Source organism: Canis lupus, chromosome 20 (assembly GCF_048164855.1).
Source record: "Canis lupus baileyi chromosome 20, mCanLup2.hap1, whole genome shotgun sequence".
NCBI classification, from domain to species: domain Eukaryota; kingdom Metazoa; phylum Chordata; class Mammalia; order Carnivora; family Canidae; genus Canis; species Canis lupus.
This window is the reverse complement of record NC_132857.1, coordinates 41,573,001-41,600,146: the sequence shown is the minus strand read 5'-3', so window position 1 is coordinate 41,600,146 and position 27,146 is coordinate 41,573,001. Positions and strand designations below refer to the sequence as shown.

The 27,146-nt window shown below is 41.1% G+C and overlaps 1 protein-coding gene and 1 non-coding gene across 5 annotated transcripts in view; both read left to right on the top strand.

Annotated features, from left to right (window-relative positions):
* NCKAP5 (NCK associated protein 5) overlaps positions 1 to 27,146 on the top strand; it is a 966,791-nt gene that overhangs the window by 135,148 nt on the left and 804,497 nt on the right. For all 4 annotated transcript variants that reach the window (XM_072788976.1, XM_072788975.1, XM_072788977.1 and 1 more), the window contains one exon: positions 12,218 to 12,347. In XM_072788976.1, the coding sequence (XP_072645077.1) occupies positions 12,279 to 12,347 (69 nt within the window). In that variant the 5' untranslated portion in view covers positions 12,218 to 12,278. The remainder of the gene's footprint in view (positions 1 to 12,217; positions 12,348 to 27,146) is intronic.
* Positions 20,035 to 20,142, top strand: LOC140612201 (U6 spliceosomal RNA). Its single transcript, XR_012013504.1, has one exon. It is a non-coding gene; the product is annotated as a U6 spliceosomal RNA (small nuclear RNA).

Below are 27,146 nucleotides of genomic sequence, written 5' to 3'. Positions count from 1 at the left end.
TGAGCATGGAGCTTATTGTGGGGCTCTATCTCAGGACCCTGAGATCATGAGAACTAAGCTGAAATTAAGAGTTGGGTATCTAACAGACTGAGGCACCCAAGTGCCACTGAGTATCTCTTTCAAAGACTAAGTTAAATCTAATACTTTATACCATGGATAAAAGTGTTCAGTATTCAGATATACTATAAAAATATTAAGAGCATGTAATGGAATTCTTTGTCAATTTAGAAGGCATAAAGGAAAAGGTTGATGAAATTGACTATAAATAAGTTACAACATTCTATACAATGATGAATAAAGTGAAGAACCAAGATAGACTGGGAGAACATATTTGCAATGCCTGTTCATAAATAATTAACACTCAAATTATAGTAATATTTCTTATAAGGCAATAAAAAGCAATAGGAGTGAGAGAATGGGCAGATAACCTAAGCAAGGTATGCAGAAGAGAATAATTCAAATGACCAGCAAACATAAAGATGCCTAACTTCACCAATAATCATGTAATATAAATTAAAGCAATGGGATTTTTTTTCTTTCACTAATGTATTTGTTTTAAGATTGATTCTATTCAGTAGTGACAACTATGTGAAAAATGAGTAGTCTCACTTCTAGTGATGGCATGCATTCTTAAAATATTGTCAAAGGCTAATAGGCAATTTCTATCAAAATTAGACAATTTTTACACTGCAGTTCCACCTTTAGAAATCTAAACCTTATAGAGAAACTCAGGCACAAAAGATGCATATACAATTCTAATGGCAGCACTGTCTAGAATCAGAAAACAATGGGGCCTGTTTAAATTTCTATTCATAAGTTAATAAACAATTTATTGTTCATTCATTCTACAGAACAACGTAGAACTGTAAAACAATGAATTAGGCCCTTCTGTATTGAATATATTAGGTGAAAACGTCACAGAGAAATAGATGTTGATCCCATTTATATAGAAAGAAAAAAATCAATATTTATATATTTCTGCAGGTAAACTTGTGGAAAAACTATTAAAAGTCATTACCTCTGCGGATAGGAGTAAAAATGTACAGTTTTCACATTAGATAATGTGTGTGTTTTTACTGCTTATATCTCTTACAAAGAAGATTAGTGCGTATGATATAATTTTTAAAGGAATCTGAATGAAAGATGTTATTAACGTAATAGATTTCATCAAGTTCTAGGAAGCTTCAGAGACAGTGACAAGGAAGCCAAGGGCTGTGGAAACTTTCTCATAAGAGATAGTGTTGAAGAACCTGGGCATCTTGTGTTTGAGTAAGAGAAAACTTATATTTGCTCCAGGGAACAGAGCTATGGCCAAGTGGATGAAAATTCAGGAGACAAAGTAAAACTTTCTAATTATTCACGACACTCAAATGTGAGCTAGGTTTCTGAAAAAGGCAGTGGGAGCTTCTGTTACTGGAAGAAGCAAGCAGAGACAGGGCAACAATTTGTTAGGCTTATTTTATAGACAGAGACTGTATTGTTGGGGGGTGGGATGGGGGAGAGGGGTCCAAAAGAAGCCATTTAAACCTTAGGTTCTGGGATTCCAAACGTCCTGAGTAGATATAAACATAAAAATTATTGTGCATGACCTATGTAGTCCATGATGCATCTCAGATTATGTCTGGAACAAAGCCATGACATCTAGCTAGAAGATCATAGTTCTATGAGAAAATTCATAGAATTTCACCTTTAAGTGGAGCCAGATAAGCTCTCCATTTTAAATTTCAGATCCTTTAGCATCAAAGTGGAATTCATAGACCAGAAGCATCCGCTTATTAGACATGCAGAGTCTCAGACTTTACTGTAGACCTACTTAATCAGAATCTGCATTTTAATGAATCTACTAGGGATTCCTATTCTTGAATCTGAGAAGCACTGATTATCCAACTATCTATAGAACTTCTCTTATTCTGGAGCCTTCAAAGTCCAAATAAAAAGAAACAACTCATCAAAAGAAAAAAAAAGCCTCAGTAATTAGAAGTTTTGATTAGCACTGCTCATAATCTGGGAGACATGAGGACAAGAAGGGAAGTATGGCCATATATATATACATAGATATATCTGCATGGGTGTACATGTAGTGCATATACATTATGTACACACACACACACACACACACACACACACACCCTTACCTCCACTCTCTCTAGTTATCAGTGCAAATTGGTGCTTATCAACTGTTTTACTTTTGAAAGAGATTTCAGCTCACCTCCCCACAAGTGAATAGCATTCTCAATTTAATTAAACACTGAATAGAAAAAGATAAACATCTTTGAGACTTTTTCATACGTTTCGTTTTGACAGCTGTTATTACTTAGGACATCATTAATGTCATATTCTACATTTTATGGTGTATTATGAATTCTTTCCATTGGTTTCAGCATATAAATGGTTATTTCAACCTTGCTTTACTAGGCATTGAACATTTCTTTTCACATCGAGACTGTTTGGGACATAGGAGTTGTGGAAGGAGGTTACCATAAAAGAAGAAAAAAAAACTCTTCAAGAGAAGAAAGCTTCCAGGTAGCTGGAAAAATCCTAATTGCCATGTAAAGCCTTAGCAAAAGTGTACTGTCGTCTGACTTATTTGACTATATCTATTTCTTGAATCGTCTTGGCTTTTCACTTGTGTACTAACACTTTTAATGGAAAATAATGAATTCAGCAATGTAGGGGGACATCACAATTAAACTTTGTGCTGGATCTTCTCGAAACATTGTTTCTCACAAACAGTTTTCTTAACAAGTCATGTTGTCTTTTAGCGGGCTTTGCAGAGTTTAGAGCAGATTCTCCCCAACTGGCCCCAGATGGAAAAAACACTCTTGAAATTGGATGGTTTTTTAAGTGTAGCTCTCCACAGCCTTCTCAAAGGGGGGGTGGGGGGAGCTTGAACAGAATGCATTTAGTAGCATGGTCTATAATTCCCCCAGCAGCCCACGTTATTTGGATGTTTTTGCTTCTGGCTGTGGAATTTTTCTAATTTAATTAACTCATTAGCGTTAGCAGATGACACAGTGTGAAAATTCTTTTCCCCAGTCACTTATCTAAATATTCTTCCATTCCTCTGGGGTTATGTGCACACTTTATTTATTTTTAAAAGTTATTTATTTATCTGTCTCATTTTTACAGTGACTTTCCCCTTAGGAGTTCATGGGCAACATACGGGCATTTCATGTAATGTACTAGAAGCATTTCTTTAAGCAATAAATGGAGAGGAGGTAGAGGAGGGAACAAAACAGGGAGAACAGCTTTACTGAGAAGGAAGGGGAGGGAAAGAACAGATGGTTGGAGAAGAGCAGCCCGAGCTGAAATGCTTATCCTGGTCCAAAAGCCTTGCTATTCCATCTCTTAGCTTTTGGTTCATACACTGTAAAAATGTAGCAATAGTTTCTGTCTGGAAATCAGCTGGAAATACTTGAATGGCAATGAAGGCAAGTTTTACAGGATTATTCCAACCAGAAATGAGTCTTCTTTGTGCCAAAAACATTCATTCATTCACTTTTTTAAAACCTTTTATGATATGAATCTTCCTTCCCTCAAAATTTGAGGATGTGTTCTTTCCTTTCTCCTTTCTCTTCTCTTCTCTTCTCTTCTCTTCTCTTCTCTTCTCTTCTCTTCTCTTCTCTTCTCTTCTCTTCTCTTCTCATGAGCCCTGGGGCCAAAATAGATATTGAATAAAAGTTATTCTTTTTTTAAAAAAAGATTCTATTTATTCATGAGAGAGAGAGAGGCAGAGACACCAGTAGAGGGAGAAGCAGGCTCCATGCAGGGAGCCCGACGTGGGACTCGATCGTGGGTCTCCAGAATCACGCCCTGGGCTGAAGACAGCGCTAAACTGCTGAGCCACCCACGCTGCACTTATTATTGAATTCTGAATGAAAGAAATTCTGTTGAGTTATAACTAACAGTTATTGAGTATCTACTCAGGATTTGGTTTTATTTAAAGATTTCATTTATTTATTTGTGGAAGAGAGAACACTAGAGAGAGCAGGAGAAGGGGGGAAGGCAGAGGCAAACTATGTGCTGAGCAAGGAGCCCAATGCAGGACCCAATCCCAGGACCCTGGGATCAGGACCTCAGCCAAAGGCAGACACCCAACCTACTGAGACACTCAGGTGACCTCTACTCAGTACTTGAAAATGAGCATCGTAAGCCTCAGAGCCATCTTGTTAAGATGATTGCTGCTGCTGCTATTTTCATTTTATCCAGGAAGAAACTGGGACCAAGCCATGTTAAATAAATTGCTCAAGCTCATAAAGATCACTTATGGTCACAGAACTTTTCAGCAGGATAATTTGAACTCAGGACTCTCCAGGATGCTGCTACCCAAAATGATGTGGATGTAGCAGAGTCAGGATGGAAGAGCCTCAAACTGCCATGAGGAAGCTTCTTTGGGTTCCTGCTGAGAGAGAATCATAACCCGACTTTCTGTAGCAAATAAATATGTCTTGGGTAATAGAAAGCATTGACACTGAGTTGTATATTTTGAAAGGCTCAACTTTATGAACTTTTTTTTATTATATCTCAACTTAAAAAGTATTTAAATAGTAAGAGTTGGAAATGATTGAATGGTAGATGTTTTGGAGGTGTGAAGAGCTTTCCCTGTCCTTTGTTCCTAAGGAGCTTAATTCACATTAGTATCTGTTCTTTCACTGTTGTAGTTTGCTGAGCTGCATGCTGAACGACAGCAAAGATTTCCAGACCCTGCCTGTGCTGGAATCCCCTAGTTCCTGGGTTGGAGGTAGCCGTTTATGTAAAGGGACCATGAGGCAGTAATTCTTAGGGTTTCTTTCTGGCATTTAAACTATCAGCTGTAAGCTACTGAGTAGCTTCTAGGGTGAGAAGTTTAATAAACATGAGCCATGAAATCATTCTTTAAAACCAATTTTCATCATCATGCAAGATTTTCCTCCACTTCAAAGAAAAAAGCTGTTGTCACATCCTGCAGAGAGTGTTTCCAGCCACTAACTTATCTGGCAAGGACTGGCCACATTTGGGAAATCTGTTAGCATGCAGTCTTCTAAATCAGTTTCAGGGTGCTGTTAGGACTTAAATAGACATTTTGTGGTTGTAAGTCACAGCATTTGGCATTTTTTTTTTTATTCTCCTGTCCAGAATGGAGACAGTGGTTTTCTGTTCCAAGTGTGCGTGCACACACACCAGCACTCACACACTCCTACACATTCACACGTGTGCAACCCCACACAGTTATGTACATGTGCAAGTACTTCATGAATGGATGTATCAATAGCAAAAAGTTGTTGAGCCAACATACCTTCTAGGAGGAAACTGCTGTATGTGTGTGTTTAAAGTATAAGAAAAGGCAACTGCTTTCCTTTACATGGACCTAATACATCTGGATGAAAAGATTTCAATACAAAGCTGACAGGAGTTTCAAACATTCTATTTGGTAGCTATAAGCAAATCTTACAGATTCAGTTTCCTCTTTTCCCTCCTGCTCTTTGCACTTAGAAATAAGAGCAGGATACTCTTGGAGAACAGTGGAGAGAAAGGGAATGAATGGGTCTGGAAGCATTTGAGTCAGGAATTTCTTCCACTCTTGTCCTTGCTTTTGGAGGTTCTTTTCCCCATCCTCTGAATGATGGCTTCACTCTGAGTTTCTAAGATTCTATTTGTGCATTAACTTAGAATCTAGATATGATATTTCTGTCTTTAGTCAATATTAATTTTTGCATGTAGCGAAAGACTACTTTCAGCAAGATGATTAGTGAGCTAGACAGGATGGGCATACTGGGGAGATGCCGATCCATATTATTCGTATCTAATATTCATCTTCTTTGGTATCCGTGTTTTCAGCTTAAATATTATTAGTTGCAGTGACTGAAAAAAAGGCAGTTGTTTCTGCCAGTAACTGTGTGTCCCTTGGCCTTCAAGGAAAGGAAAGGAAAGCAAGAAACGTGCTTCACCCTTTCAAACTGGTGCTGCATGTCAGAGTCATTCAGAGAGCTTAAAGTAATGAAAACTGCATCGACCCCTAAGAATCCTGACTGATTTGATCTCTGTGACTCCCCTGGGTGACTCCAATAGATGGCAAAGTTGAGGACCACTGCTTCAACCAGTGGTTAACAACCCAGGCTGCTGTCACCATACTCTAGTGCCTGGGGGCCCTCCCTGTGCCTAGAGATTCCGGTGATCTGAGATGGGATATGGGCATTGATGTGTTTTACAAGGTCTGCAACCAGGGTGGAGATGCATGAACTGCCTTGTCAGGGACAAGAAACTTGCTGCCCTTTTGTTTGGTCTTTGGCATGTTCAATTCTGAAATCATTCTTTGTAGGATTTATACCATTAGGAACTAGTATACTGGATACTGCAAGGGATGTGCCAGTGAGCTTGCCGGTTGTATATGAGGCTGCAAACAATCCTATTTTGCATAGTTTGTTGCTTAACGAAGCTGACTGAAAAAGTATCCTGAATCTTACATTGTCTCATCACAACTTCACAAGAACCTGGTGAGAACAGATTGGCGAATGTAAATTCACAGAAGTTAGGGAACATACTCAAGTTTACGTGGCAAAGAGGGCTGAAAGCTAAATCTTTTAATGCCTTTGGTTCTACCTTTTTGCTCCATTTCTTCCAGGATTACCATTAAAATTTCAAACCAGAGGTGGGAAGTAGGGGAATCAGAGAGGCAGGAATTGCTATGGAGAAAAGTTCTCAGAATATGTGTGAGTGTATGAGAGAGTGTGAATAGGTGTGTCTGCATGTGAGTGACAACGTACTTGTGAGCAAATATGCCTTTGAGGTTTATTTAATGGTGTTTGATTATAGTCCCTTGAAAATTATACAGTCTGTTAATAAAGTCTGGCAGAAAAAAGAAATCAGTGATGTCTTGAGGAATATTAAAGGACCTGTCTAGCGTTGAAAGGCCATTACTATCTGTGAGAAAAATTAAAGAGAGTTTATTAAGGCCAACACAGATTCTACAGATACCTAGAAAATGATATTTTCATCAGTAAGAGAGAGATGTACGTGAGAGGAGAAGGGAGATTGATATCAATGTCCATCAGGCAAAAAAAAGATGCTTAATTTCCTGTCTTCCTTCAAATCTGACCATTTTCCTCCCCTTGCAAGGAGGGAGAAGCTTCCAACCCATCACTTGGAGGCAGATCTGTGTTCTTTATAACCAGCGTTGTTAGAAGCCACAGAAAAGGCATGAACAGGACTCAGTTATGGTACTTTGTAAGTTCAGGCAGGTCCTAAGCAGTAATTTTTAAGTTGATAATAGTTTTAAAATCATGATAAAATATTTTCTTTGAGGCTTGAGTATGTCTGTGTGTTTGGCTATAAAAATAATTTCAGGGTTATAAATGTGTATAGCAGTTCTTTGCTGTAGCAATGTTATATTGCCACCTTGCTCTTTATGTGATCACAAAGACAGCTGTAAACATTCATTTATTCCTTTATTCACGCGAACAACAAATGTTCATTGAGTGTCTGCCATGTTGCTATGCATCAGGCATTATACTACCTCGGAGAACATTGAACTTAAAATATCGTCCCTGCTCTCCAGGAACTTAGTGTCTGGTGGGATTTTTAATTCCATGCTGTTGTTCAGAAGGCTTACATAAAGGAGACCAGGAATTCCTCAAGGAAGGCTGGCTGCCTGTCCAATGGTATCTCCATGGGGTGTGACTCAATTATTGTCAAGCCTGGAAAAGAGAAACTATACTCAGTCTTTCAAGCAGGAAGAGAGTTGATGCAAGGAATCTTTTAATGAAACTTGAAAACGCTGGAGGAGCAAAAGGCATAAGTTGGTGGGACTGAAGGACTGAAAAGCTGCTTCTGCCTTTTTAAATACTGAGCTTGGAGGAATCACAGAAGGTACTGGATCATGCAGTCACCTGCTGTTGATGCTGCTCATCAAGACCTCTAGACCTTCAATAAAGAGAAGTGTATAGCGGGGGAAGGCAGGAAAGGGTGGGTGGTAGTGAGGCCGGTGAAATCCAACAGTGAATTAACCAGCAGAGAGGGTCTGGGAGTAGCCACTGACACTCAGAGTTTTCTGTCAGGTGTTAGACTCATAAATTTATTAGTACCCTTAGATATGATCAGACTTTGAAATCTGACTGAAATTAAATTGTATGGACTGAAATGTAACCCCTGGAAATTCATGTTGAAGTCCTAACACCCAAAGGGACCATATTTGGAGATAGGGCCTTTTAGGAGGTAATTGAGGTTAAAAAAAGTCATAAGAGTAGGGGCCTCATTCAATAGGACTGATGTCCTTATAAGCAAGAGAAAAGAAAGAGGCACCAGAAGCATGTATGCAAAGGAAAAAGTCATGTCGGGACACAGAAGGTGACCAAATGTATGCTAAGGAGAGATGTCTCACCAGAAACCAACACTGCCAACACCTTGATCTTGAACTTCCAGCTTCCAGAACTGTGAGAAAATAAATTTCTATTGCTTAAGCCACTGAGTCTGTAATATTCTGTTATATATTGCAAGCTGACTGATATACTAAGCAAATATCTAAATGATGAATATAAAGAGTCAGATGCTGACTTGCAAATTTGTATTAAAAATGTAACTTTTCAAAAGATTGCCTCCTTATATTTGCTGGTCAACACATTCTTCTTCTATAAGCAAAACTACTTGTGAATCAAATAAAATTGGAAGGTTGTTTTATGGCAGTGGTCTCTAAGCAAGGGGATTTGTTGGATGATACAAATGGCCAGTGTAATGCCAAAGTATCTGGGATCTGACATACTCACGTCCCCTCTAGCCATGCAGTCTTTTCTGGGTATGTGTAAATGCGGGCACTGTCGTTCCGCAACAGTGCTGGAGGTGGAGTGTGATAGCCTTCCTGATTTTTCCTTTTGTGGACTCCTCTCCTTTTCATATTGATACAACCTGGTTGCCACTTTGTTTCATGCATGGGCTTCCTTTGATCCTTTCAGATGACTTTACTTTGTTTGATCCTTTCCATGATTGCTTTATGGAATAATTCATGAATTTTCAAGTTCTTGGTATGGTGGTAGTACATACATTTAGGATGGTAACTGGCCAGGACACATTGCTACCGCTGTACTACTAGTTGCCATTGATCCTGTTCTTCTGATTGGCTAATTCCTGTGCCTTTTCAGTTGCTGAATGTTTTGAAGGTCAATCTCTGCCCAAATAACTGACACTATAAAGTATGAAAAGAAATTGACCAGGCTAAACCGTTCAATCAGCCTTCCACATAGCAGACTGGGCTGTTTCAGGACTTTTAAAAGGATCCCTGTTTCCCAAAATGACAATCCCATCAGCCTATATGGAGCAATAAATCGAGCCACTAGAGTTACTCATGAAAGAATTTAATTATATTTACCAGAAGGGATGATCAATATGTCTGATATTTAAAGCTTACCTACTATGTGCCAGGTATTGGGAAAACTCTTTAAATAGATCATCTCATTAATCATCCCAACAACCCCACTCTGAGGAAAGTCCTATTATTAATGTCATTTTATGGATGAATCAATTGAAGCCTATATAGAGTAAATGGTTTGTCTAATGTTACTAGCTAGCAAGGAGTAATCAAACCCTAAGATTAAATGTTGTGCTCAGAACAAACAAGTTATCTTGTCCTATAAGATGCTTGTGTGATGCAGTTGTCGCTTTATGACTTAGAACTTGCTCATCCATTATCTTCCCAACTCATACTTAAAAAACTGGTTCCCTATTCTGGAGGTATACAAACCTCTTTCCGGATTTTTCCCAGCAGAAAGACTAGTCTCTATCTAGAATGCTCTTTACCTGCATTTTTATATGACTGGCTTCTCTTTTTATCATTCTGTCTAAAATGATCTCCCCTTCCACATGCTTGACACTGCAATACCACCTCATGATGGTTATTTCCTCCCTAAGCAGGTACCTCTCATGATTCGGAGTTGTTCACTTATTTATTTCCTCTATCTTCCATGAAGTTCCATGAAGGCAGGAATTCAGTCTCTCTCATATATGACTGTGTCACTAACACCTAAGGACTGGGACCTTCATACATGAGGCACTTCAGAAATACATGCTACCTGCCAAAGGATTATGTATTGCGATCTACCAAATGCCAGGGCTCTTTGGAATATGATGTAGGAGGGTGAGAAATTATATATATATATATATATATATATATATATATATATATATATATATGAAAAATGACAACAGGAAAATGACTTAGGGGGTATGTTTTTGATAGAAGGAGAATTCTTAGGACCTGAGTAGTCTCTCAAGCTGGATCCATCATTACAGAGAATATCTGAGCTACCAGTGAGTGCATACAGTATGAAAATAGTGTATATATCTCATACTGAGATGAGGAGGGGGCAGCAAAGTGGATGGGAATAGCTGAAAATAGGAAAGGTAAGCCCTTAAAATAAATTTCACTTGACTAATAGGTTTGCCGATAGTACACACAACTAACTTTGTTCTGGAAAATGCTGCCAAAAGTTTTTTAACTACTATGCTTTACCAACCAGCATATAGTAAGAAATCCTATATTTAAACTGTGCTAGGTGATGGTGGTGGTTAATAAGTAAGTCCCTAAGGATTCCTATGAAATGTGGGAGAGAAAGACGTTTTTGCCCAGTGGGGTGACCAGGAAGGTCCTGTGAAGGAGATGGGACCCGCGCCAGGCACTGGAGAGGGGATAATTAGACCCAGTCGGGGTGAGGGGGTTGATCTAAAGTGTGGTTTCGGGAATGTGCCTCACATATTCAGGGACTGTAAGAAACTAATTGGCAGGAAGTAGACCTTGAACACTATGTTGAAAATTTTGGTTTTGTATCTTGAATTCAGAATGGACTCCTAGCAGTTTCCTAGCAGTTACTGAGTGAACAAGTAATGAATTGAAATTGGTCTTCCTAAAAATGAGAGGTAGTGGATGGAGGAGAGAACCTATGGCCAGGTGGAGAGTCCATCAGTTTCTTACTACCAGACCATCTTTTGGGCAAACCCTATCTGGGGCACAGTTGTCCCAGCCCTCCTCCTGGTGGGGGAAACAAGGAGCAAGATGCCATATGCTGTGAGCTGTGAGGCCAGGTCTATCATATCCTCATTAGATTTGGAACAGTTGAGAGGGCTATGGAAAATAATTTCTTTCAGTTTTATCAAAAGCTGATTGGTATATTATCCTACTTAAGTTTAGCTTTTCTACAATAGCAGGATAATGGCTATATGTTTTATGTAGATTATGAGCAATTTCTGTATTGCCAAGTGCATTCTAAACCATCAAAGATGTATTAAATTATGTTAACTTTAGTATTTATCTGGTTTTTAATGTAATCTGTGCATAATTGTAACTTACATGTAAGTTGTAGCTTATTGCCTTTATATCATTTTACATCTATCATTTGATCACCAATGTTACCTGTTTTCGCAGTTTAGAAAGATGAGTTTCAGAGAGGCTGAATGGCTTGCCAAGGTTACTTGGGGAATGGGTAGGAAAGCTGGACTAAAGCCTATTTCTCTTACTTCAGGCCATTTATATCTTGGTGAAAACTGGAAGCCAGTGCTTAAAACACATAATATTCTTACTAACCAGGACACTTGATTGTTCTAGAGCAAGCAACCACAGTGGAATATAGGGATTAACTATATCTGATATGGTAAAATGCAGTGAGTGGATATAAGTCCTCTGCCATTCATTCAGAATCCACCTGTCCTAGAGGGACTGTATCTTATAATGTTCCCCAAGTATGTTTAAATTAAATATTTTATGATGAAATATTGGCAAGTTTCAGTTTCCTCTCCTCCGGCCTTAGACTCAGCAACTCTTGGTTACGGAACCTGGTTTTGTCAGTTTGATCTCATGGAATTTGCAAACAGCATCTATGTGCTCAGTAACAGAATGATTCTGGCTGCTAGAGGGAGGACGAGTGTGGAGCAAGCATGGCATGAAACGGGCTGTTTGCTTTTTTCCACAGTCTGCTGATTCAACCTGCAAACCCATTCCCCAACTCCATTAGCAAGACCTATAAAAACACAGGGGCCTCCGTAAAGATGACTCTGACATTTGTAACACGGAGAGGTCTTTTGAGTTGAGAGAGCCCAGTTCTGTACTTAGGATTTTGAGTTGAGAGAGCCCAGTTCTGTACTTAGGATTTGGGTCTGGGTATTTTGGCTTCAACACTTGTTTCTGGTTAGAAAGCTAAAAACAAGGGTCTAAACACTGTTCACTTGGATGGTAAAACACGTGCTCACTTTTTTGCAGTGATCCTGGAAACAGAAGGGGAATTCTTATAAATCACAAAGGAAAATAAATAACTTCACCCATGGAGGGAAAGAGACAGCTTGAGAAAAGAGACTTTGGAAAAAGGCTGTCTCTAGACAGCAGTCTTGTGGTAAGTACTAAATATGCATTTACCACTCTATATGTTTTGGCTGAAAATGCATTATTCTTTGACTGTTATTTCCTGAACCCTGTGCTTTTGAAACTTCTATTCCAGTTACCCCATTAGCCCTATCCCTTGGGACTTGGTTTCATTTATTTTTTACCAAGTCAAAAGCCAGCAAATTATTGGAATGTTTGTATAGTGTCTTAATAGGCAAATGTCATAATCTGTCAACATTATATATAATTACATTAATTCCAGCCGAAGTAGACTTTAACCTATACAAAAACACTACTGTAAAGCTGATGCCAAATGCCAAGCCTATATATAGTTGTTCCAGCACCCATTTATCTTAATTTGGGGGATAGGTTGAATAAAAATTCAATAGAGCTTCAAATATTGAAGAGTGAAGAGTATCTGAGATCTTCTTCGGTATGTACCATGGTTCAATAGTTTATATCTTTCTTTCTAAGGGTGCTCATGCTGATGAGCGTCATTCTTAACAACCTGGTTGTGTTTGCTTTCAAGGAAAGAGACTAAGTCACTGATTTTGGAAGGTTGGCTGTCTCTGAGCTCAGATGTATACTTACCTCTTGTATTGCCTAATACATGCGAACAGAGCAAGAAATTAAGCGACTCACTCCTTTCTCTTTTGCTCATCTACTGAAATAGAGATATAGCTCAGCTTCTTCTTTTACATGTTGTGGAGAGATGTGCTTTATTCATTTGTATGCTTCCAGAACTTAGCCTGGAGTCTGGTCAGAGTAGGTATCCAATCAAATTTATGGGTTTTTTTTTTTTTTTACAATCAAATTTATGTTGAGTGGATTTGTCAGTTGCACTTTTCCCACTCCGCTGCTATAGGTCTGGCTCTGCCAGTGTATAGACTAGCTGGTTACCCCATAATTGCTGAGGCTTAAAACTGTTCCTAGATGTGTTTCCAGGGATGGAGAAAAGGATTACGTTAAACTTTTGTGTTTAGTTCCTCTCTTATTCTTAGATTCAGTTTCTGTGTCTGTGTGGACTTTGCACTGACCAGCCTACTTTCAGAGGCTAAGAACTTATATAGCATTTTAGATTCTCCTCCCAGTGGATGTGCCCTTTTCTCATCTCTTAGGTCTTTCTATCTCCGGGTAGAATGTGATGCAAATAGTGTGTGTGTGTGTGTGTGTGTGTGTGTGTGTGTGTGTATTTATATGTCTATTCCCTGGGGATAGTTTCTGGGGAAATATATGATAAAAAGATAATTTATCAGCCTCTCCTTTGCCAAAGAAGATACTTTTTACCTACTAACCTACCAATAGGGTCTGTCCTATACCTAACAGAGGACAGAGATGCCTCTGTTTACAGAGATGCTCATTATAATATGAGCAGCACAGGAAAGGTTCTCATTTAAAAAAAAAATTGTGGGCAGCCCGGGTGGCTCAGTGGTTTGGCACCGCCTTCAGCCCAGGGTGTGATCCTGGAGACCTGGGATCCTGTCCCATGTCGGGCTCCCTGCATGGAGACTTCTCCCACTGCCTGCATCTCTGCCTCTCTCTTTCTCTGTGTCTCTCATGAATAATAAATAAAAAGTCTTTTAAAAAAATTTGTGTGTGAGGGAGAAAGCTAAAGCAGGTGGGAGAAGCAGAGGGAGAAGGATAAGCAGACTCTGAGCCGAGCACAGAGCTAATGTGGGGCTTGATCCCACAACCTTGAGATCATGACCAGAACTGATATCAAGAGTCAGACACCTAACTTGACTGAGCCACCCAGGTTCCCCACAAGAAAGATTCTCCCAACACAAAAATACCCTTGCTGATTAGTCCCTAGCATCCTAAATTCTGCTTTTTGTGCCAGAGAATATGCAAAGATGCTATATATGCAAACATGCTAAGCTATTGTCTTTCAATAATTCATAGTAGCGCTCATTAATTAAAGGTCTTGGAGCTTTCCCAAATGTCAAGCAGCTCAGCAAAATTTTGTTGAGGGCATTGGTAAACAATAGGATGCAGAGCATGGAGTGCTGGGATGCAGGACTGGTTTAGGGTGGAGAGGGAGACGCAGTGAATTACTATGAGAACATTGCATACCTGAAAATCAGAGAAAGAGGAAACAGCTTTAATGAAACCATCGTCCACATTTAAATTTTGCTCAGGGATAGGCTTGACTGTGAGCATAAATCAAAGCCTGTCATAGTAGTAGAGCTAGCTGAAAGCCCAAAACCAAGTTTGAGTTCCCATTGGCACATGGCTCTACCCTGAGTCTTGTGGGGCCTGCAGATCTATTTTCTGACTTACAGCATTGGAAAACACTGTGAAAATAAGAACCCATTGCTTGGCACCACCTGAGAAACTTAATCCTGTTAAATCTCCCCAAATGATGCTTAGGAGAGTTTTTATGTTAGTGAAATATCTTCCTTGTTTCCTCTCCAGGTAGATTAAGTGTTATGTCTGCATGTGTATAATTGGGAAAATCCTAAAAGACTGTGCTTTCTTATGAGTAGGTGGCCTGGGATATGGGAGGCCTTAAATGCCACTCAACATTATATGGTTTAGGCCATGTGACTATAAATTTGCTTTCTGTTTTAGTGTTATGTTCTTTCCTCATATGAGATGCCCAGGCAGTGACAGCAAGAGTACTTGTTTTGAGTAGGTTCTTCAAGAGTGAGACCCACTGAAAGTCCCATGAGTGAATTCTGTTGTGACCATCAGGAAGAGAGGTAGACAGGGATGAGATCAAAGATGATTGGCCTGTAAAGGACTTGAACCTATGATACTGCCCTTCTCATTGGCTCCCTGCTGAAACCACACAAATAACTAGGAGAGAAGTACAAGGTGATGATTCTGGATAAGGGTTATTAGAAAATACAAGGGGAAAGAAACACCTGGCATTATATACCACACTTGTTTCTCAAGGCATGTACACTTATTCCACCTCATATTGTTTTTTTAAATCATAGAATGCTAGGTTGGGAGTGGGTTATCCAGTCTCTTCACCTTGCAGAGGAAGTTATTACTCAATGAGGTTAAATGTTTTTCTCGAGGTCCCACAACTGGCGTACAGTGTAGGTCTCCTACCCCTCACTTCACTTCTTTACATTTTACTACATAAAATCCCACTAAGAGAAGACGTCCCTTTGGAAAACTGAATAGAGGAAAGAGAAATATACTAAATCTTAAGTCTTGAAATTCCGCCACAGAATCATTATGACCCACGTTTTTGAGAATTAGAAGGCCCAGAGGTAATTTCCACTTTCACATTTTGCACAGAAAAAAAATTCCTCATAATGTACTGCAAGAATAAGGTACTATTAACTTCATTATACTTTTTATTTTACATAATCAAATCATGAAGTGTTGAGTAGAAATTATAGCTCCCTTGCAACAGCTTTCAAATTTGTAGGCTGGCGGAACCACAGAAAAAAGAATCTCACGGTCCAGATACTGAAAAAAGCTCCCCGTTGGGGGATGGTCATTTGTGGTCTTCAGTCACAATTTTGCTTTCAGGATAGGACGCGGGAGGGTTTGAGAGTGTGTGTGTGTGTGTGTGTGTGTGTGTGTGTGTGTGTATGTGTGTGCGCACGCGCGCTTGCTCCCTGGTAGTGCTGAAGTGTTCTTTGATGTTGATTTTTTTACTTGATAAATCACCTTTTTAAAGAAGAAAGTGACAGGTAAGTGAAACTGAAATGAAAAATCTGTTTCGATGTAGGGGGTAAGTACCCTGAGAGAAAGACAAGTGACTACAAGTTTGCCTTCACCAGTATGAGTGTGCCGGGTTGCTGCACCATTGCCGCAAGTACAGTCTTCTCTCTGATAACAATAAAAATCACCCCAGAAATCGAGGCCTCTTCTTGACCCAAAGCTGTTCCACCCACCCCAGGATGCTATTTGATCAGAAAAAAGTCAGTATTTCACACTGTGCTTTTTTATTTGCAAGAATCATTCCCAGGCTGCTCGTATAGCTATTTGATACTTGTAGCTATGACAGCATTTAGCTGATGAGAAGGCTGGGGAGTGAATTATCTTTTTACCAGTTCACATTTCAAGAGCAAAAATTCCCTTTTTAATTTGAGGAAAAATTACTTTTTGCTTTGAGGCACAGATGGGAGTAAGTTTCTTTTATGAACGACAAGTTCTTTCCTGGTACCCTGCTCCTTTTTTCCACTACCAGAAAGAAGACAAAGCATTGGCCACACTAGATCCTCAGCTCTGACAGCAGTGCAGTTTAGATAAAGTCATGAGAGCAGGCCCCACACCAAGTCCCTCAGTTCATCCTTCAGCCTCTCGATGGTTGTATCCAAACTACTAGAGTAATTAGACCTTCCAAAGGCATTCATTTAGTCAAATAATAAGCATCACTGAAAGCCTGCTTTACAGTTAAGATGTTTTAGTAGCTGTGGGATATGCTGGATAGTCACCACTTTTCCCTCCAGATCTACTCCATCCTTCTCTACCTGGCTATGGATCCCTGGAGGACATACCACGCAGGTCTTGTCAAGAGGATCCTATGTCTTTTGAGCATCTAGTTGGGTTAGGCCAATGGAGGTGGAGGGGGGACCTAGCAGGAGACCAGAGGTCAGGAAGAGGGAGAGGACAAGATAATTGCTTTCCTGATAATGTATTGCAAGAATAAGGTTATACTTTTTATTTTACACAATCAAATCATGAAATGTTGAGTAGAAATTATAGCTCCCTTGCAACAGCTTTCAAGTTTGTAGGCTGGTGGAACCACAGGAAAAAATAAACTCATAGTCTAGATACTGAAAAAATTGGGGGATGGTCATTTGTGGTCTTCACCACAATGGTATCTCCTTACCTGGTCCTGGATCATAGTAACTAGACTACTCTGCCTAAGGTGACATCTTTTGTTGGGCAACCCTTTCTCACAAAACACAGTTTTCTCTGTTCTGGCACCTTCCTTTTCTCCATGTCCCTTCAGGCTTCTTGGTAGTAATGACTCTTGGATGTTGTCAGCCTACCTCATGTTGCTTTGCTTTAGGTCTATCCATACTTTCTTGTATCGTCCCTTTACCAAAATCTTCTCAATTTAGATGATTTGCATGTGCCATCATTTTCCCACAGAGCCCCCTGACTGATACAAGACAATAGTTTGTTTGTGGAAGCTGACCTAATAAGCAGGAAAAATGATGTAACATAGAGGAGGCAAATGGTGTGGTATTGACTGTGAGGCACCAAGTCAAGAGGGGAGGGTTTAAGGAGCATTGTGGAGAAGCTGTGGTTAGAACATGCTCTGAAGCAATTCAGGAGCTTGCTTCAGTAGCACATGTACTACAGCTGAAGCAATGGGGGGGACTTGGAGAAGAAAGGGGCAACCCAAGGATACAGTCCTATATCCTCTGGTAACAACTCACTTCATTGCTGAATTATTTTTTCCCGGGGAAACTTCTTTCATACATCAAATTGTGATGGTTAATTTTATGTGTCAACTAGGCTCAAGGGCGCCAAGACACCTGGCAAAACATTACTTTTGGGTGTGTCTGTGAGGGTGTTTCCAGAAGAGATTAGCATTTGCACCAGTAGATCCATGGAAAGGTTTGCCCTCACTGCTGTGGGTAGGCATCTGATTGACTGAAAACCTGAATAGGACAGAAGGGGAGATAAAGGGCAAACCTACTCTCTGCATGAGCTGAGACATCTTCTTCTGTCCTCAATATGGCTCTCTTTGTTTTCAGCACTATGGACTTGGACTGGGACTTAGTTACACTCTTAGCTTCCCTGGTTCTCCCGACTTCAGGTTTGGACTGGAACTACGTCACTGGGTTTCCTGGGCTACCAGCTTGCAGACAGCTTATCTTGGGGCGTCTCAGCCTCTATAATCATGATTCCATCCATTATATTAAATATTTCTATATTTATACTTATATTTACATGTATATGTATATTTATATTTATATACAGAGGGATAGAACTCTGACAAATTCACAGATCTGTGCTGCTTTATCTTCAATGATTTTACCCCTGGTTAGTGACCAGGAGGAATTTTAGAAGCAGGGTTCATCAAACTCTGTGAAAAGCCGAATAGTGAATCTTTAGGCTTCACAGCCCAGCTGAGCAGTCATAATGACTCAACTCTGCCTTGGGAACAGGAAAGCAGCCACAGACAATACATGAATAAATGGGCGTGGCTTATGTTCCAATAAAACTTTATTTACAGAGGCAGCATACTGGATTCTTTTTTTAAAAAAAAGATTTTATTTATTCATGAGAGACAGATAGAGGCAGAGACATAGGCAGAGGGTGAAGCAGGCTCTTGGTGGAGAGTCTGATGTGGGACTCGATCCCAGGACCCCAGATTATGACCTGAGCCAAAGGCAGACATTCAACCAGGTGTCCCTAACAGACTGGATTCTAAAGGATATCTGCATGTGGTAGAGAAATGGGAAACTCGAAGGCCTAGTTCAACTTTTCCTGGGATGTGCAATGTGCTGAGGCAAGCAAAGGAGCAAGTTTAGAATGTCAAGCGAAGATGTGTACACCCAAATGCATGAATTTGAGCACAGGTAAACATTTCAGAAAGCTCAAAACTCACTGAGACTTTTTCCAAGTGCTAAATAGGGGCATTGTTGATGCTGCTCAGTGCAGCCAGTGGATTGTGAATACTAACCAAAAAATCTGCATTTTTGTAGTGCTTCAGGCATACCTGTAGCTTTCTTGACTCTCTTGGTGCTATAATTGGGCTACCTCTCACCATAGCAATGCTGTACAGAGCACAAACCACTGGGTTGCTAGAGGTTTCCAGCTACTTAAATCCCAGCTACCCTTGACCCCTTCTTCTGATGTAAGAAATAGGGTTTACTCAGTGCCTCAGACCAGGAGGCCTGACCTCTGTGCTCCAATATCAAGATTGCTTGAGATTTCTCAAGTGAATATCAAGTAGAGAAATGTCAGTGAGGAAGAGGGAGGTTTTTATTCCCCAGCTGCTTTATCCCCTACCCCCATAGGGCTGTTATCTCAGCTGCCTTACCGGGTGTCCTGAGAAGAACAGAGACCATGCACTGGAACCAGGTGTGGGAAGGTATGATGCTGTTTGAGGATCCAGCTAAAGCCCATTTTTGGGAAAAAGCAACAGGTAGGGGGAAGACTGGCTTTGGCCTGGGTTAGCTACCTTTCCAAAGTGTTGTGCCAAATCTTTGACTGCTCCCCCTTGACAGCAGGGGTGGGAGAGCAAGAAAAGTGTCAGATGCTTAAATGAATATTTATGCAGTGAATCTGCCCAGCAGCCTAGCTAAGGGCATCATAGCAGGTCAGGAACACACTGGAGGAGTGTCCTTCCCACCTCCCTCCAGCCACACAGACCCCTGGGGGCTCTGAGTAGATTTTGTGTGGATGGGCTGGGAGAAGACAGGGAGGCTTGGCCAGGTAGGTACAGCCCCAAATACCTGGTTGCTAAGGGTCTTAAAGGGGCCCCAGATGAGCAGGAAAAGATCAGAACCCACCACGAACAGTGCCAGGAGGGAGGCTGGAGATACGAGCAGTGCTGCTGCTGAAATGGTCTGAATGGAAGGCAGGACAAGGGACAGAAATAGAATATAAGCAAGCAGCAGACGTAGACTATGTCGGCAGTGGGGACTGGTAACGTCTAGCAGGGAGCCTGGCTGGCTCAGTCAGTAGAGCATGTGACTCTCAGGGTTGTGAGTTTGAGCCCCACTTTGGGGGTAGAGATTACTTAAAAATAATAATAAAAAAAGATCTTGGTGCTTGCTTTAGTAGCACATACACTAAAAATTGGAATGATGCAGAGAAGATTAGCATGGTGCCTGCACAAGGATGTTGGTGAAGTCTAACATGTAAGCCACTTTAGCAGACAGCTCAGCGTGTGCAGGGAGCAGAGCCATGCGTTGAGTGTGGATCAGGATGGCTCCCTTCCCTTGGAGATGAGAGCTGAAATTTCCTGAGACTTGCTACGTGCCAGACACTCTGGTTGCCTTTCGATAGAAATTGACATTCAATACTCATGATGACCTTTTAAGACAAGAACTTTAATTATTCCTATTTTACGAACAAAAAAAAAAATCTGAAGCTTAACAAATTAAGGAACTTCCTCAGGGCCAAAGAACTGGTGTGTGGTAGACCTGGGATTTCAACCCCCTTCTGGCTGCCTCCAGATCATGCAGTTACTCTACAGTTAGTGGCTCAGAAGCAGAGAACCTTGTTTCTGGGAACTGGGAGCTCCTGGCATGGTGCTTTCCAAAATTAAACAGCCCCAGCTTCAATAGGGCTAGAGGTTTACAGGTGTATAACTCCTGTACAGGTGTTACAGGTGGCGCAGGTGTACAGGTGCCAGCTTTGTGCCTGCTGATGGAAGAGACCAGGCCTGATTTCAGTAAAACAATTGTTGAAGTGTTGGAGGATGAGCTAGAGAGGGATATGAGGAGTAAAGAATACACGTGTTGGAACTTGGTCTAGGTCTGATTTCTGGTCTTGTGCTTTTTCTGATTAATCAGGTCTTGAAACCAACTTCCACAGAGATTAAAGTTCTTTTTTTATTTTTTAAAAGATTTTATTTATTTATTTATTTATTTATTTATTTATTTATTTATTTATTTAGGAGAGAGAGGGAGGGAGAGGGAGGGAGGGGGAGGGAGAGGGAGGGAGAATGAGCAGTAGGGAGAGACAGAGGGGGAGAGAAAGAGGCAGACTCCTTGTTTAGCCGGAAGCCTTATGTAGGACTTGATCCCAGGACCCAGAGATTATGACTTAGCCAAGGCAGACGCTTAGGTGACTGAGCCACTCAGGTACCCTGAGATTAAAGTTTATAATAGTACATCTATATAATATATAATATATATAATACCCTATATCTATAATTTTGTGTTTTAACCCACATGGGGACTCGCTGTGGTGTATATGTGTACAAGATGGGGATATTGACTGGAGCGGGAGTAGAGTAGGAGGAATGGTAAATGATAGGGTGCACCCAAAGTCCAGCTGTCCCCCAGGATGCAACAGGATTTATAATTTGAGTGATAAGCCTATCTAATGGTTTCACATTCTTTTGCCTGAGCCACCCACTGATGGGGGTTGGTAGAGAGCCAACATCATTTCCTATGAGGATGTTCTCCCCTCCACATGCCATTTGATTGCTCACCACTTGAAACTGATGCCCTCTCCTCTGGTATTGCACAACAGAACATCTGCCTTCATTATGGTGATGGCTCATGCTGATTGACTCCTCATTCCTTCCTCTTCCTTCCATCCATCATTGAAAGTTAGGGCAGTCTGCCCCCATAACCATATACTCCAGAATTCTTATTAAAATGTCCTTTCCTGAGCTGCCATAATATTTATCTCTGGTCTTCATCACTACATTTAATGCTTTGTCTAAGGCTTGTCCACCTTAAATCAGGGTTTCTCAATCTATCTGACATTTTGGATGCTGTATTTCTTTGTTGCGGGGTGGGGATGTTCTGGACGTTGTTGGATGCTCAGCAGCATCCCTGGCTTCTGTCTACTGGATGCTAATAGCCGTCCTCACCCAGCTGTGATAATAAAAACTGTCCTCAGACATTGCATGGCATCCTCTGGGAAGCAACATCAGCCCTGACTGAGCTGAATTGTAAACTCCTAGAGGGCAAGAGCCATGTCATACTCACAATTGGTTCCCTAAAGTCTGACATGGAAAACACTCAGTGCAATGAGTGAACGAGTAAGTGAACTTACCAATGAGTAGCCATTTGTTCATGAACTAAGTACACATTAGCAAGAAATACTGGGTATGGAGTATGGGGGCACTACCTGGAGGAGGCATTGAGCACTGGTTCTGAAGTTTGGGATGGCAAACTTTTCAATTTTACCAAGGATAATTCTAGTGTATGCATAAAGACTTTTCTTTACATCAGAGATTCGTTTTAAAAAAAATGAAATCCAAAAAAATAAAAATAAATAAAAATAATTAAATTCAATTGGCCAACTTATAGCACGTCATTAGTTTCAGATGTAGTGTTCAATAATTCATCAGTTGCATATAATACCCCGTGCTCATCACATCATGTGACCTGCTTAATGCCCATCACTTAGTTACCCCATCCCCCGCACCCCATCCCCTCCTGCAACCCTCAGTTTGTTTCCATTAGAGATTCTTAACATGATACCTGGACCCTTTTTTGTTCCAGGGTTGCTCAATAGGGTAAATTTATGAGAAGGCCCCAGGGGTGTTGAATTCTCCAAAGTATATTGTATTAGATTTTATATGTATGCACATATGTGCACATTTTTTTATGGGGTGGGAGTCCATAGCTATCATCATATTCTCAAAGGGATCCGTGACCCAAGAATGGTTAGGTAGCTTCCTCTCTCTGCCATTAGTCTAGCAAGCCTGGCCCACAGGCCCTGCACACAGATGGCTCACCTTACCCAGGTCACAAAGCAGGATCTCAGAAGCCCTGGTGTGGGCTCCATCATCTGCACTCACCTGCTGCAGTTAGTGCTGTCTGCCTGTCTCCAACATAGCTCTGTGCATACTTGGGGTCTCAGAAATCACTTAATCAAAATAGGAACTGGCAACATTTTGAAAATCCTTTATAAATGCTGTTATTGATAGATGATGAAATGATACTGCATCTTAAGAAATAAGTACAAATAAGTGGAGACATTTGCTTGGCATGTTCTGTGTTTTCTTAGGGCTCAGGGATCTGCTTGTCATTCTCCTGGTGTCTTACCATCTCTCAACAATGGGAAGCATCAGATCATACAAGTTTCCATGGCAACCGAGGTTTCTGTATCCTCCTCTGGCAGCCTAAGATTGTTCCTGCGGCAGATTCTCTAGTGCTTTGTCTATAACAAGAGATAGAGCTTTCATCGATCTCCTTAGAAGCTGGCCTTCAAAGCCAGGAGGCAGCTGGGTGTTCTCTGTGATAGGTGCCTGCATTCCTCTCTAGTGTTCCTAATTGACCAGCACAGGAATTGAGCACCTACTAAGTTCAAAGCACTTCACAATGCTAAGGGTGAAGATCTATGTGAATGCTCAGAAATGCAAAGCATGATTTCCATTTTATGAAGCTTTATGAAGTCTAGTCATATACAAAAATTACAGTAATACCAAGAGGTATACAGTGGTGCAAACAATAGGAGTGATGGGATTTAGAAAGGAGGTTGTTTTTCTGACTGTATTGATCAGGGAGGGCTTTCCTAAGAGGAAGAGCTTTTATATCTCCCTCAGTGAAATTGGTCCAGATTTAATCTGTGGTGTCCCTGAGGTCCCTGAAGCAGAAATTTATTGAGAAAACCTTCATGTTTTAAGAGAATAGAGTATGACTCCAAGGCGCCTGGCTTCTACTTGAGTTGCTGAGACTCTAAGAAAGCTGTGTTGTGATCCTGAACTATCCTCTTAACTTCCCTTATGTCCCCTCTTGCCACCCCTCCTCATCTTCTTACCCACACTTGCTGGTGTGGGCATGACGCATAGCACAGCTAAATCATCTTGATCTCCTTTCTTCTCACTTATCAGTGTATGTTATACTAACCGTGTGTGTGTGTGTGTGTGTGTGTGTGTGTGTATGCTGTATTTCAGCAGCCTGTCTCACACTAATTTACCCCCCTGTATTATATAGTTCATTATTATCAATTAATATTTATGAAGCCTCCACAGGGTTTGTGGCTGAGAATTAGGCAGCATTTTCATTACTGCTGTTGCATTGCCATGTTGCATCGACTTGGCTCAGCTTAGGCAGTATTTATGATCTTTCTGCCAGTTTTCTACTCATGTGACAGCCCTCATACTCATCCCCATTTCAATTAATATTTCAAGAGCAAATCCAGAAGCCATTGTATTAAAATGCTTCACTTAACACCAGATGCACTGCCTCAATGCTGTCCCTTTCATGTACTAATTTTGCAATTCCCTCCTAACATGGAATCCTATTTGTCTGGGCTGCTCTCTACAAGCCCAAACAACGGTTCCTCCCGGTTCCTTTACATTCCAGAAGTTCCAGATGTTTCCTCCTCATAAATTTCGCTTCCTTAACTAGGCTTAATGGATCATAATTGTCCATTTCCGAAGATGCCTCAGAGGTTTGCTTGCCTTCTGTCTTTCAGCACCTTTCTGGTCCTCACTCATAAGCAATTGTCTTCAGCTTGGTAGGTTTCCTAATATAATTAACTCATTGACTGCTCTCATGCACATAGATGTGTTGAGGGAAATAAAATCATTTGGTCTGATAAACTCTGGAGTCCATCTGTCAGAGCCAGCAGATAAGTAGGTTCAGGGACTGTTGGTCTTTTGGGGGGGAGGAGCTATTGTCAGAGGCCTGCCATCCCTGGGAATGCTTAGGCCGTGAGGGCTTCCAGTAATCTAGTGTGAATAGGCACAAGGCTGAGTGAAGTCTTTGAAGTTACCACCCAGATATGACTGGGATGTGGCTAGTGCTGTCATTCCCACCTCCCTGTGTGGAGTTCTAGCTAGATGATGGCACTAGGTAGCTATTCAGATCGCGTGGGCCAAGTTTGGAACTCTGCTGTTAGGTCCCTGAGGCAGAGTATCTGACCTATTTCCTGTTTGGTGAGGTCTACCAAAGAGGAAGTGAAGGTATATGAGAGCCAGGTCTAATATGGTTAGCATTTCTCATCCTCTTAGGAGGACCTGAGAAACTTGTCATGGTTTTGCCTACAAAGACTATATCAACAATATTATTTCATTATTCACTGCATCAGTTGAGATCCTAGGAGGAAACAGATGGCACACTCAAGCCAGGTGATGGAGGACAACCTAATAACAGGCCTCTTACAAAGGCAGGGCAGGATATAGGGAATTCAACAAGATTACAGGGCAAGGGGATAATATACAACCATGTGGCCAGAAGGAGAGAGCCACTTGGAAGCAAGTATCACCTTAGATGGAGGGATGCAGCCAACCGATGTTGGCCCAGGCCCAATGCAGGGCTCGATCTTATGACCCAGAGATCATGACCTGAGCCAAATTCAAGAGTCAGATGTTTAACCAACTGAGCCACCCAGGCACCCCCAGAGCACTCATTCTAAAGGGTGCAGAGGAAAGAGACACCATGTAATGTAGTAGAAAGGACATGGGCTGTTAGGAGAATCAAGGGAAGGGATTCTAACGGAGCACACAGCGTAGTGTTTGGCATGCCACCTCCTCTTCCACGCTGCAAATATGTGGAGCCGGCTGACGTGGCGACTCCAGATGGCAGCTTTCTTTGTCTGCAGATGGAAAGAGACATTCAGAAAAGATTTTTTTCTAAATGTTTGGTTTGCGTATATTCATCTATGATGTTTAAAAACTGAATGGCATATCCGTGGTATTAGTCAGAAATGTTCACCAGCTGTTAACTACAGGTTGTATCTGACTGAACCTTGGATTCTTTTCTTCTTAGGCCAACTGCCTCAGTTGTCCCTGTTAATGAACTGTACTCCAGACCTTCTTATATGGAGCGTTATATTTTTCTGGAACTTTTGGCCTACTGCTCTCACCCTTGAAGCTCAGCCAATGTCTATTTATAACAGGCAGTTTTATTCCAAAGGCTTCCAGGAGTGCCCATAGTCTTCTAAACAAGTGTACAATGACTCCCTGTGCGCAGGGTCCTGCTGGGTCCTCGGCCCCAGGCCCTGTGCCCCTGATAGAATCAGGCTGGAGACTGGGCTGCAGAGCCCTCTTTTGTTTGTCTTCTGCCTTCAATTGCTTTGAGCTGTGCCAGCTTGGAGCAGTGGGAGACTCGATTTGGGGAAGGGGCTGGAGATCATTTCCCATGTGACACTCTTCTCTTTACTTCGATGGGGAAAACAGAGTCAGAGGGTTCGAAGCGGGAAAGATTTTCCACTACATAAAGAGAACGAAAGAGGAAACAGGGTCCCAGTGGCCTCTTGCCAGGCCCCAGGAATGCACCAACCCTGGGAATTGGCCCCTGGCCAGCCTCCTCAGAGGCTGCTGACTTGGGAAAACTGGCTCTCTGGCCGCTGCCAAGAATGTAGACAATGGGCTTTTGGTTATTTCACTTTTGAAAGTTAGGCTTTTGTTTTATTATCACCAAAGGTAACATTTATTGGGCACCTATGTATGCATGCCAAAAGATAAAATGCATGATTGGAAGTCAGTGTAACTTAAACCGAGCAGAAACACCACAGTCCTCATATAATATTTACAGCCTGCTTCTAATTAGGGCCTAATCCTCTGCTCGGGCATGTTGGTACCTTAGATGTGAGCACTGAATGGTACTGAAATTCTAGAATTAAAATTAGTTTTTAAGTGCTAACGTAAGCTGTATTTATGTCACTTTAAAGGACTGACATAAAGCTTATCCAGTTGTCATTCGCTTAAGAAAAGACTTTGAGAAAATGAAGCAGACAACCAGTGTGTTCTGAGGAGGAAAAGACAGCAAGACCCAAGCCATTGGCTTAGGATACTGAATTCTGGGATGGGATGAGGAGGGGCCTAGTATACCTTCCCCTCACTGCATGTATGGCCCATGAAATGATGATGATGTGTGTTAACAACTGGATGACCTTAAATTATTCCATATAGTTTTTCATTCCCATCTGGATTGGTGCTATTGATTAATGATAATACCAGGGGTGCCTGGGTGGCTCAGTCAGTTAAACCATCTGCCTTTCAGTTTAGGTCATGATCACAGAGTCCCAGGATCAAGTCCCACATTGGGTTCCCTGATCAGTCAGCAGGGAGTCTGATACTCCCTCTGTCCCTCCTCTGCTCATTCTCTCTCTCTCAAATAAATAAATAAAATCTTTAATAATAATAGCAATTAACATTATATTTATTATATCCTGGGTGCTGGACTTAATATTTTATTTGTATCAGCTCCTTTCATTTTCACTACTACTATAGGGAGATACCATT